This window comes from Halyomorpha halys, unplaced genomic scaffold (genome assembly GCF_000696795.3).
Source record: "Halyomorpha halys isolate HHAL.00 unplaced genomic scaffold, Hhal_1.1 Scaffold1261.1, whole genome shotgun sequence".
NCBI classification, from domain to species: domain Eukaryota; kingdom Metazoa; phylum Arthropoda; class Insecta; order Hemiptera; family Pentatomidae; genus Halyomorpha; species Halyomorpha halys.
Genome location: NW_027113948.1, coordinates 236,798 through 249,060, shown reverse-complemented (window position 1 = coordinate 249,060; position 12,263 = coordinate 236,798). Strand labels below are relative to the sequence as shown.

At 32.9% G+C, this 12,263-nt stretch overlaps 1 protein-coding gene across 1 annotated transcript in view; it reads right to left on the bottom strand.

The window, feature by feature from the left end:
- Positions 1-12,263, bottom strand: part of LOC106689022 (dynein axonemal heavy chain 12) — a 96,956-nt gene that overhangs the window by 30,017 nt on the left and 54,676 nt on the right. The window contains exons 15-18 of the mRNA XM_067051182.1: positions 6,062-6,195; positions 5,630-5,795; positions 4,211-4,365; positions 1,055-1,165 (exon numbers count right to left, since the gene is read on the bottom strand). Of these exons, the coding sequence (XP_066907283.1) occupies positions 1,055-1,165; positions 4,211-4,365; positions 5,630-5,795; positions 6,062-6,195 (566 nt within the window). The remainder of the gene's footprint in view (positions 1-1,054; positions 1,166-4,210; positions 4,366-5,629; positions 5,796-6,061; positions 6,196-12,263) is intronic.

Sequence of the window (12,263 nt, the reverse complement as noted above, 5' to 3'; positions counted from 1 at the left end):
AAAGAGAAGAAGGAATAAGATGTAACACGTTTGAACTGCTGTAACATACTATCCTTTATTGGGTTCCGCACATCTTTATATATACACATGATCAGCTGATCTGCTTAGTCAGCTGACATTGAAGTACCAGCTGACTGTAACTTATATATATATATATATTCGTCAAAAACACTCTTAGAAATCTTATTATCTAGGAAGAGTTGTTATTGAAAAAATAAATTAATGAGGTATTTTTTTTCTTCTAGCTATCATATAAATGAAGAAAAATCTATGCAAGTAAAATTTTGTTTTTGTTTAATATTTATTTATTGCTATTTACAACTATACATTATAATACATTTAATAAATCTGATCTAAGTTAAATTGGAGTGTCACAGGCGTGTAGAGAAACGACCCATTGGTAGCACTCTAATGACATTTTACATTAGCTGGTCTCGTGGCCATCTTCTTTTCAGGCGCCTCGGAGGATTGTCAGGAATGGAAGATGTTGCAAGATTAGAAACTAGGGGGTTTGAGTGGTTAGAGAGTTTATAATGGAAGAAGTGATATCTGGTTCGGGCTAGATCGGTTACATAGGGAACATTAAGGTCTTTATTTATGATTTTATTTGTGACAAAGTAAGGAGGATTGAGGATTTTACGAAGAATTTTGGATTGTAAGGATTGAATACGAGAGGTATTCAAAGGTTTAGTGGAGCCCTAAAGTCCATATGTTCAAATTGGCCTTATTACAGTCATGTAGATCAGTCTTTTGTAATGAGTTGGAAGTTTAGACCGTTTGTCTATTAAGTGCTGTAATAGTCGAAATCGACGTGCAGTTTCCTGTCTTTTCAGTCTGGTGTCAGGATTCCAGGTTAATCGTTTGTCTAAATGTAGTCCAAGGTAGCGGATCTGTTCGACAGGGGTAAGAGTAACATCATTGAATGAAACTGTGGGGCAGTCAGTAGGTTTACGACGAAGGGTAAAGGTGATTTGAAGGGATTTGTTGGAATTTATTAAAATGTTTAAAAAATAATTCATACATTAAATATAAAACAAAATAAAATTTGGTATACCTCTTTGAATAGTTGATTTTGAACTGTATGTGTTGCCAATCTGCTACCATCTCATCTAGTGTCTTTTTGAGAGCGGCTTCCCGCGTGGCTGCGGTGCTATAAGGCTCAATTCTGCGGGTAAATTATGTTAATTAATTCTCATTAGCTAACACGTAATTCACAATAATAATTATTAAAAAATTGGAACTCGCTAATAATTCATGGCTCTTTGAAAGCGTTTCTAAGACGAATAGTTCCATTAAAATAATTACAAAACGGCTTTCAATGTTTAGCGTTATTAAACACAATGTTTTCTATCGGTTATCTTCAGTAAAGGTTATTTTAAAATATGTAATTTCATTCTTCTGAGTGTTTAATAATTTTAATGATAATTGGTGGCAGTAATTTGGAAATTATTTAAAACGTCTTTAAATAACAACTAGAGAATAAACTTTACATTAATCTAATACTTTAGCCATGTTATCATTCAATGCCAATTAACTGTTATAACAAAAGTAATTAATTTATTGAATATTTGACTTTCAACCACATAAATTAATGCATATCACATCCACTGAAACAAACAGCTTTTGTTGATCCTGATAGGTATACTGGCGTATTGCATAAATAATCTCAGATCTCATTGGAAGGTCTCTTGACCTCAAAATAACTGTTCTTATATTGAAAACAATCCTCAGACCACTGCTGATGTACGGCTGTGAAGTCTGGGGATAGGCATCCTTCACGAAAAGGAAAAAACTACAATCTTTTTAAAATAAAGTCCTAAGAATCGCAGTTAATGCTCCTTGGTTCATAAGAAATAGCCAATTGCATCGCGAATTACAAGTGGAGTCAATAGAGGATTATATCAAAAAACGGTTCATGAAGTTCCACTCCCAGTTGCCGACAGTTAAAGAAGCAGTGACCTACAACCTGGGAAACCCAACCTCTGCCCGAAGAATGAAGCCCTGGCTGCTGCAGGACATTCTTTTATAAATTTTTAATAAATATAAAATTAATTCATAGTCACACTACCTCTATTTACTTACTATTATTATTCATTTTATTTATTCATTATTATTATTTTTATTTTTTTTTTCTCTCTTTTCTTCTCTCTTCCCGTTTTCAAATTAACTTGTTTCTTTTTACTATTAGAAGACAATTGTTGGTTTTATTTAAGTGTACGAATATCATTATTTTTTGTTATTAATTTTACTTTCCTCTTTTATTAAGAAGCATTATTCTTATCTATTTATTTTATTTTCTTTTTTTCTTTTAATAAGAACATTTTATATAGTTAGGGGTGTCATTTGTATGACTATACCCCCTCATAATCAACTGTTAAAACATATATATAATATAAGTTATATCAACCATGTAAGGCCCACCAGGCCGATCTGGTATAAAAATAAATTTTAAAAAAATGACCTCAAAATGAAAATCGTAGAGACCGGATTTTTGTACTTTGTATTTTTTGTTCCCTGGCTCGGAATTTCGCCAAACCTCGACAGAAATTTGATTCATGGAAAAGACATTCAAATAACATTAATTTTACATTTCACGTTTCAGGGTTTATCCAAGAAATTGCACGTTTTACTCCTTTCGGGCAAAAATCCATGATTTTGACTTTTCTTTAATGCTTTTACTAAATTACATCTATCATGCTTTTACATTTATCATATCATACATTATTCCTTATTTAATTTAGAGTTTAGAAAAAATTTATATTGCACAAAATTGCAGGTTTTACTTTTTTTGGGGGGGATAAATTTTGATGTTTGTTACTTTACATTTAATGCTTGAACCAATTTCCTCATATAATTGTTTTCCTTATTTAATTTATTGTTTAGAACAGACGAATTTGAGATAAAGCAATGCATTGATTAACATATGAAGAGTTGAATTCAACCTAACACAAATGACAGATGTTCTTGAAATAGTGTTAACCAGTCTTAAGAATACTGTTAGTGTTTCAGTCTTCCGTCTTATTTTTTAGTAGTAATTTTAAACTTAAACAAAATACCAAGTGAATATATATTTTTAATCAGACGCTTTTAAGTTTTTCTACAATGACTTATTACTTGGTAGTTTTTTGGTTAGTGCTATATCCATACACAATTGAAAAACTAAACAGAAGAACATGTGAAAAATATAAGGGAAACTTAATAAGGGAGTTTTGCTTGAAAGAATATTTGGAAGTACTTCTTTTTTTTTCTCTAAAACATAAAATTGTGATAGTTTTAAGAAGTTGAAAATTGAATTCCAGTCTTCATAGTAGGAATGTAGAATCATTTAAAACTATTAGTTTCCTCATACTTCTTCAATTATGGATAAATATTAGGTTTTTAATTAGAGAAGTTGGTTTTTTTATGTATTTTTGTATGATTGTTAAGAATATTTAGCGATTTTGATCTGTTTCAAACAAAGTTAGATAATCCATGTATAAATATTGTTAATTAAACAATAAAGTTGATTAATGAAGGATTTGGGTGTTTTTTTTATTCCAAAAAAATTATGAATAAAATTCAAAATAAATAGAATGGTTTCTGGTTTTATTCCAAATACTTAAAGTCAATAGGTGGATTCACTAATAGCAATTGTATGAATTGTGCCTTCAACTCAAGGCTAGGCACTCCTTCACTTCTGATTGGCTGGCTGAATTTGTAAATCTACTGTAACTACAGGTATGAAGAGTGGCCGAAATAGAATATTTATTGTTAGAGATTTGAGAGAGAGAGGTAATTAATTTTGAATGGGGTTTAATGATGATGAGTACTGATAATGATGATGGTGTTGGTTATGTGGAAAGATGTGGATTCCATGCTTTCACGCTTCCTGTCCCTTTATCTACCCTCTCCTCGCCTACCGGAAGGCTCTTCGGAAGTGTCTTTACTCACTCATGGTTTTCTTTACCGAATAGAAAGAAAGAAAGAATGTCTCTGGCCAAAGCTCGCTTGAGTGTGAGTGCCTTTTGTTTTTTTTTTGGCCACATGTGCCGCATTACTAATTAGTCATATGTTTTTAATCTTCCGTTTAAACGGAACTCCAATATTAGATAAATATAGCCGAATAATTATTAATTAAGCAATGTTGTTGATATTTATTATTATAAAACTCGATCTACCCATTCTTAGAAATAAAAATTAAATAAATTAGAGTATTTTAAATAGTTCGTACTTTTCTAAATAGTCCTTTAAGCCAATTTCGAGTAATTGCTGTATGCTCATGCCTTTAAAATTATCCAAAGTGACACCACAAATGTTGGAAATTTCTTTCCAATGCCTTTGGACCATATTACGGTTGGTGAGAATCTTTATGAAAGGTCCGTTGAACTGAAAAAAAATAAATGAACATAATCATATAATTAATAAATCTTATAATATACAAACATATTTCTTCTTTTTTTTGTCAGAAAAATGACCACATTTATATAAATTAAGCCAATTAAACCAAATAAACAAGAAGACATATGGCTTGTGAATAACTAGTAACAAATATCAAAAAGAAGTCAATTATTTATTTTGTAAAATCCGTAAATGTCTGTGTTTTTGTTATTAACTTTACTTTTATCTTTTATTCAGAATTATTATTTTAATCTATTTTTTTTTATTTATAACATTGTATATAGTTAGGGGTGTCTTTTGTATGAGACTATAACCCCCATAATCAATTGTTGAAAAAAAAATGTACCTGTTATATTAACCATACAAGGTTCACCAGGCCGATCTGGTATTAAATAAATAAACAAAAAAAAATATAACCAAAATAGTGCTGCGTTTCTTTTTATTTTCATCAATAAACTAAAATTATGTACATGTGATAATAGCCCTTCCATAAGTTCTTTTACAAGGAAAAAGTTTTAAAATCAAACAGAGGTCGAATATTGGCTGTGAAATGAATTATATATGTCTTTAAATTTAAATGAAGAATAAAATAAACGACTCCGGAGAGGCCCAAGAGAAGATTAGAAATATGGAACTAGGACCTTCTCAACTCATCTTAGACTGGCTTTTAGAAAGTCCAAATATGAACCCTTTGGATTCCCAGTTTTTAGCACATTTGGGGTAAATGAATTGAAATAGTGGACTCACTAATTTGGAGGGTCTGAAAAATACCCTTATTAAACCAGTCAATAGTTTTCGAAAAGAAGCATTGGTTACTGAATTTGATAGACACAGGTAAACTGGCCAGAGATGGCCGTTTTGAATTTTATTTCCATAATATTTATATGAAAAATATGTTGAAATCTAGTCTATGTTTTATTTTTTCAACTTTTTCCTTGTAACAGAACTTGGGTTATGTCTAAAAACATGTATCGTAAATATCTGATTTTCGTCTTCAAAACTTGAAGAAAATAAACAGGGTTTTAATGAAATTATCAGTATACGTTCGTCATTCCTATCCTCAGCTGATCAAATCTGCGGGCCTGGACAGAGGAAACGTAATGAGGTCATCAAGTACGGAGAAAGGATCTTTTGTTTATATTTTATTATCTAGTTAATTAAAATTGAAATTGAAATTAAATATATATATATATACATATATATTCCATCAAAAGATCAGAAAAATTTAAGATAAAGAAATTTTAAATAATACCTTTAGCGTCTTTATAACGTCTAGTATCGTATTGATTAATCTGATAGGAGCAGGTAACAGATCTTCTTCTGGGCTATCTGCGATCCCATCATATTTAAACAACCATTTTTCGAGGATTTGCTTTTTGCAAAGGCCTTTAAACCATTTTCGTAGTCCTCTGAATTTCCTGTATCGATATTAAAATACATGATAAATTTATAACTATAATTTAAAACAATTTTCATTTATTTTTAATGAGGATTTGAAACTGCAAAATGAAAATGTAAATAAGAGAAAGCCCAATTGGCTTTTTTGAAATTGTAAATTACATCATTATTTCTTTTAAAGTATATTTCGTTCAAATTTTTTTTCCTATAAATGTTATATCTCAAAGAGTATAAATTACATTAAAGAATTAGATTCTGTAATATATGAAAAATATTATAGTCTCACCTGAGATTCTGATCTGTCTGTTTTTCGATTTCTTCGAAATCAATGTTCTCCCGTGGTCCTGTCATAATGCTTTCATAATAATGCACCCAATCCTTTGCTTGGAATATAAGGTTTGCTATAGGCATTAAGCTCTTCTGTTAAAATTAGGGAATCCAAATTAGAATAAACTTGATCAAAACTTGTTTTTGATTACTATTTAGTGTAGATTTTTCAAAATTGTCTCGTAAATTGCCATAGAGGAATACCTCTTTCATGTTCTTAAATAAACATTTTTATGAGTGGAAGGTTGTTTAATGATCTAATGATACGTTTCATCTGGTAAACTTACTCGATTTTAACATCAGTCCCGTTTTTTGTTGAATAGAAAGCAGAAACTAAAAAACTATTTAACTTAGGTAATTCTAATATGCAGCATAGTTAAATGGACAATATTTTGTTTAAAAAAAAAAATTTTTTTTGTTAAACGATTTAAAGGGGAATTTCAAGCAGCTAAGTAACGCTAAGTTTTGTTTATCGTAAAACCCTGATTTTTTTATATTTACATTAAATAATTTATATAAATATATGAGCAGAAGATGGTTGGGGTTGTAGTCAGTAAATAAAAAAAAAAATAAAAAAAAAATAAATAAAACGTGACGATTAAAAAAATATCAATTTCCTCCTATTTTTTTTAGAGAATTGTACCACTGTCCACATGGACTTTTTTTGTTGCTTTAGAGGTCTACTTTAACCTCCTTTAATATTGTTAAAACCTTACGAGACACCAAGTATACAGGATTTCAAATATATATTTGCTTCTATGGTTTTCACGACAAAACGTATGATCTAATAGAAAAGTCCAGGGGAAAAAGTTGCAAGTCTACTTCTATAGTTTCACAAACCAATATTGCTTTTAACCATGCTGTGACATGTGCGGCTAATGCGCAACGGAAACACGAGGTTTACAGAAAACTTAATTTTAATACACGTTTATAATGATTAAAAGTTATGAAAGCTATTAGGTTCGCGCCATTTTTGTATTGTCAACGTTATTAGGTATTTCTTAAAATTAAATCTTGGGACTTGGCATATTATTTTTAAATCTTTTTTTTGTATGTTCCTTGTTAAATATTTGGTATGTCACCACTCTTTATTTGGATAAAAATTCCTTGACGTAGTTGGCTTATTATAAGCAATGGAGACTCAATTATCTCTAAGAAACTTTACTATTTTGTCACGGTTGTAATGTTTTGATATTGGACACTGGGGATTTCTGTGTAGATACATAGGGATGGTGCGTAGTAAGGGAACTGAGTGGAGGGGGGGGGACAGAGCAGTGCGTGGGTGTACTGCAGGCTTGAACGTTTTCAGCTCGTTCGTCCTGGACAGCAAGAGATTGTCAGGTGTGGCCTTCATACTTCTTGGGGCGATGAGACGGTGGCCGAAAGGAGACAGCTGACAACCCTGTTCTAGCATTTGTTCACGAGGATTACGTGTGAAAATTTCATGAGGTTTGAAATAATATTTTTTAAATTTTTATGTTCTTACCTTGTATAATATTGTTAAAATTAGTTAATTATTTAAAGTTTAGTTAAAGACAATAAATAATTTTTATTTGTTTTTTTTTTGCTTGATAAGATTTTTTTTCTTTCCGTTTTGTGTACATAAGTATCGTTTATTAAACATTTGTTTATGTAGATTTACTTATGTTTTTTTATATATACTGTTTTCGACTTGTTCATGTACTTTTTTTTATTTGTTCAATTAATATTACGTTAATTCCACAGGCAGTTATCTCACCCCAATTGTTGATTACTTTAATGAGAACTATGTATAATTACTAGTAAAAATTGATGAGTCTGCCAAGTATAGGTAGGGGGAATATAAAATGGCGGCTTTTTAAAACCTTAATTTTTCATTCGGAGCTCTATATCTTAAAACTACCAACAACACTACAAAATTTAAAAGAACATTATTTAAAGAAGAGTAAATTTGCTGAAATATTACCCCTAATAGAGCTATTTACGTCCAATATTTCTCGAGACATAGCCTTTTAAAAAGCAACATTCCATAAAAATGTACAGAAATATCAGTAGTTAGTTAATTTATTTTTAGAAATCTATATCTTAGGAACTATGTGACGTACAGATGTCTATTAGCAATCAAATCAAAGCTAGTTTAATTTACTATAAAGTAGTTTAAGACCTTTACCTTTGTAGGAATAGTAGTTTTCATGATATTTGCTAAAATATATTAATTTATAGTTGTTTGGACAATAAGTTTGATTTATGAAAAACTTTATTTCAGAAACCATAGGGTCCATAGGATCTCCTACGAAGATAAATGTGATAAACTACTTTATAGCCCATTAAACTAGCTTTAATTTGAATGCTAATATACATCTAGACGTAACATGTTTTTTGAGATATAGATTTTTCCAAATAAATTCACTAATTTCTAATCTTTCAGTACGTTCTGTACAACATTTTTATGATATGAAAATCTCGAGAACTACTCAACGTAAATAGCTCTATTGTGGCTTACGTTTTAGCAAATTCGCTCTACTTTAAATGATGTTCTCTTAGATTTTCTATTGTTGGTAGATTAAACGATATAGAGCTCCGAATGAAAAATTAATTATTTTTAACTGTTCAAAACAGCCGCCATTTTGTATTCCCCCTACCTATACTTGGCAGACTCATCAATTTTGAATAGTAATTATACATAGATTTCATTAAAGTAATCAAAAATTGGGGTGAAATAACTGCCTTTTTTCACCTCTTGGGCTGCTGTACTAGCAGTTATTTCCCCTATGGTTGCTGGTTGCCTACTTTAAAGGTATTTGCCAGTGGTCACAGTCCAAGTAATTGTTTATACTGGTGTATATTAGTCATCTTCTTTTTCTTTTACGGGCACAACAGGTGCATGAAGCTGCCCTTGGCCTGCTCAGCGGCCGCCAACTATCTTTCTCCATCTTCTGTAAGGGTAACTGGGATCCTAAGTTGTCGCACACCATCCGGAACATAACTGTACAGTTTATGAGCCAATCTTTCCTCACTCATCCTCATTACACGGCCAAGCCATTTAAGCCTTTGTATCCTTATGTACGAGGAGATGCTGCATTCCTTATAGAGCCCAAAAAGTTCACCATTTTTCCTCCTTCGCCATTACCATTCTCGCATACGGGCCCTAAGATTCTCCTCAGAATTACTCTTTCAAACCTGTCTAGCAGGTTAATGCTTTTATTGCTCAGGGTCCAAGTTTCTCCGCCGTATGTGACGACTGGCCTTATCAACGTTTTGTACAGGGTGAACTTGGTGGTACGGCTAACAAGTTTGCTTTTGATTAGCCTTACAGTGGATAAATAGGCTCTATTTAATTCTCATTGATAATAGAGCCAAGGTAAGAAAAACTTCTTACCACTTCGAAATCATAGGGGCCCATTACAAGGCGACTCTGCCTCTGGTCCAGAGGCTTCTTACCCAACAGAATAATCTTGTTTTTTTCCTCATTAATATGCAGGCCCACCCTTTTCGCTTCGACATGCATTGCTTCGAAAGCAGTCCTAATGCCCTGCAGGGATCTACCGATGATGACGACGTCGTGTGCATAGGCCAGAACTTGGGTCATTTTTGTGAAAACTGTTCCTTCCTGACTTATTCCTGTTCTATTTATGATTGCTTGTAGAGCGATATTAAACAGGAGAGGAGCTATTCGGTCACCCTGTCTTAGGCCACATCCCACTTTAAAAGGCTCTGATAATCAACAGGATATTACTTGGCAAGTTCTGCATTTTACTAATCGGGTGAGTTTACTAGGAAGCCTCAGTTCATGCATAGCCACTATGAGCTCACTCCTTACGATTGTATCATAGGCAGCCCGAAAATTAATGAGCAGCATCCAAGTTGTCTGCTGATATTCCTCCATCTTCTCAGAGATTTGCCTTAGGGCGAAGATTTGATCAATATTAGACCTATTGAGCCGGGACTCACCTTGATAATCACCCAGTTTCTGTTCAACATACGGAAGGAGCCTATTGTACAGGAATATGGGAAAAAAATGTATATGCAATGTTAAGCAAACTAATCCCTCGATAATTGCTGCTTATCGTTGAATTTCCTTTCTTCTTGTACATAGGTATTACAACAGCCTCATTCCACATCTTGGGTACGGCCTCCATATCTAAGCTATCTGGTCCTGTGGTTCCCTGGTGACTTCGTGATGCCCTGCTTTAAACAATTTTGCTGGGAATCTATCATTACCGAATGATTTACTATTTTTGAGTTTAGACAAGATGTCTTCGATGTCCTCTATATCAGGTGGAATGGATTCCAAATCTTCATCATTAATACCCACTGGTGATTGTACACGGTCTTCCAGACAATTCTCTGCTTCTTCAGGTTCAATAAGCTCTTGAAATATTGCCGCCACCTTTCTTGCACTTCTTCTTCTAGAATTAGTATGTTGCCATGGTCGACTTTGATTAGGTTGGCTCTCCTGATCGGTCCATACTTAACGTTATTTACCATTTTGTAGAACTTGTGGGACTCACCATCTAATTCTTGAGTTTTCAATTCCCTCAATCTGCTGCCTTAATGCTTCCCTCTTCTTGCTTCTAACTAATTTCTTCGTGTGCATCCTGGAATCTTTGTACTCCTTGTAACTGAGTCGTGTCTTTCGACTAATCCACATTAATCTTTTTTCATTCCGCTTCTGGATTGCCTGTACACATTCTTCGTCAAACCAATAGTTACAAGGATGACTTGTTTTTTCTCCAAACACTTCTTTAGCAGTCTGGGCCAATCCTACTTTGATAAACCTCCACCTGGTTTCACTTGCCGTAGGTTCACCAATTGTTCCGCTTATCACTATCTCATGAAATTTCTCAGAAAACTTAGTTACCATTTCTTCTGTCTTTAGGCCTTCTGTGTTCAACTGCTCGTATCGGATTTGTTGTTTCTATGCAGTACATTTTATTCTTTGGTGGAGTTTCATCATAATGAGTTAATTATCCGTGTTAACATCATATCCTCTATACGATCTTATATCATTTATACAATTAAAGTTTTTGGAGGATACCAGCATGTAATCAATTTGACTTGCTGTGGTGCCATCCAGTGAGTGTCATGTATCTTTATGGACATTTTTATGAGGAAACATAGTGCTCATAACAGCCATAGATTTCGATGTTGCAAAGCTTACCATTCTGTACCCATTGCCATTTGTTCTACGGTGTAAGCTATGAACTCCTATGGTGGGTCTCAGCTCCTTTTCCTTACCAACCTGTGCATTAAAGTCTCCCAATATGATTTTCATATCGTAACTGGGACAAGTGCTGTATGCATCTTCCAATTGTTCATAAAATATATCTTTCTCCTCTTCATCCTTCTCTTCTTTGGGCCATGAACACATATAAAATTAATGTTCCGGAAATGGCCCCTAATGCGTAGTTTGCATAGCCTTTCGTTAATTGGTTGGAAATCGAGGATTGAGGATTTTATTCGATTCGCGACCATAAATTCAACTGCAAATTCATGCCTATTTATGCTTCCACTTTATAGCGTTATGAAATTCTTGCTTTTTATATCACCTTTTCCAGTCCATCTCATATCCTGTATTGCCAAGAAGTCCAGAGACGCCTTCTATGACACATCAGTAAGCTCTTTAAGAGCTCCAGCTCTGTTCCAGGTTCCTATTTTATATGTCCGTTTCCGAGGTCCATGTCGTTGCCGTGAATCAATCCTACATCCAAGGCTTTGTTGAGTGTTCGTAACAATATGATTTTTACGATTCATGGGAAGTCGGCCCATGAATTAACCCTACTCCTTTATCCAGGCTTGGGAATGGCCCTAGCGTAGCTATTTCCATTCCATATTATAGTCATATTGTAGACATATTTGAGTCATTTTTCCCCTGTTTTCGTTATTACAAGGAGGGTGGGGTTGGAGATAACTTGGCGTCTAAGGAGTGATTTATTCTTTATTTTTTTTTTTTGTATTTTGTTGAACTTTTGTGATTATCTCTTTTATTTTAACTCACCCCATTCTCCGCTGAGCGTGGGAAAATATATAACTAAATATAAATTAAATTTTGTTTTTATAATTTCAGAGATTAATCCTTAAGTTGATGAATCCCGTATATTAATGAGTACTTTCATTCACGGTAAACAGCTAATATCTTAGTATTATCAAGTTATGGCTTCATACACCCCAAGTTAAATTAT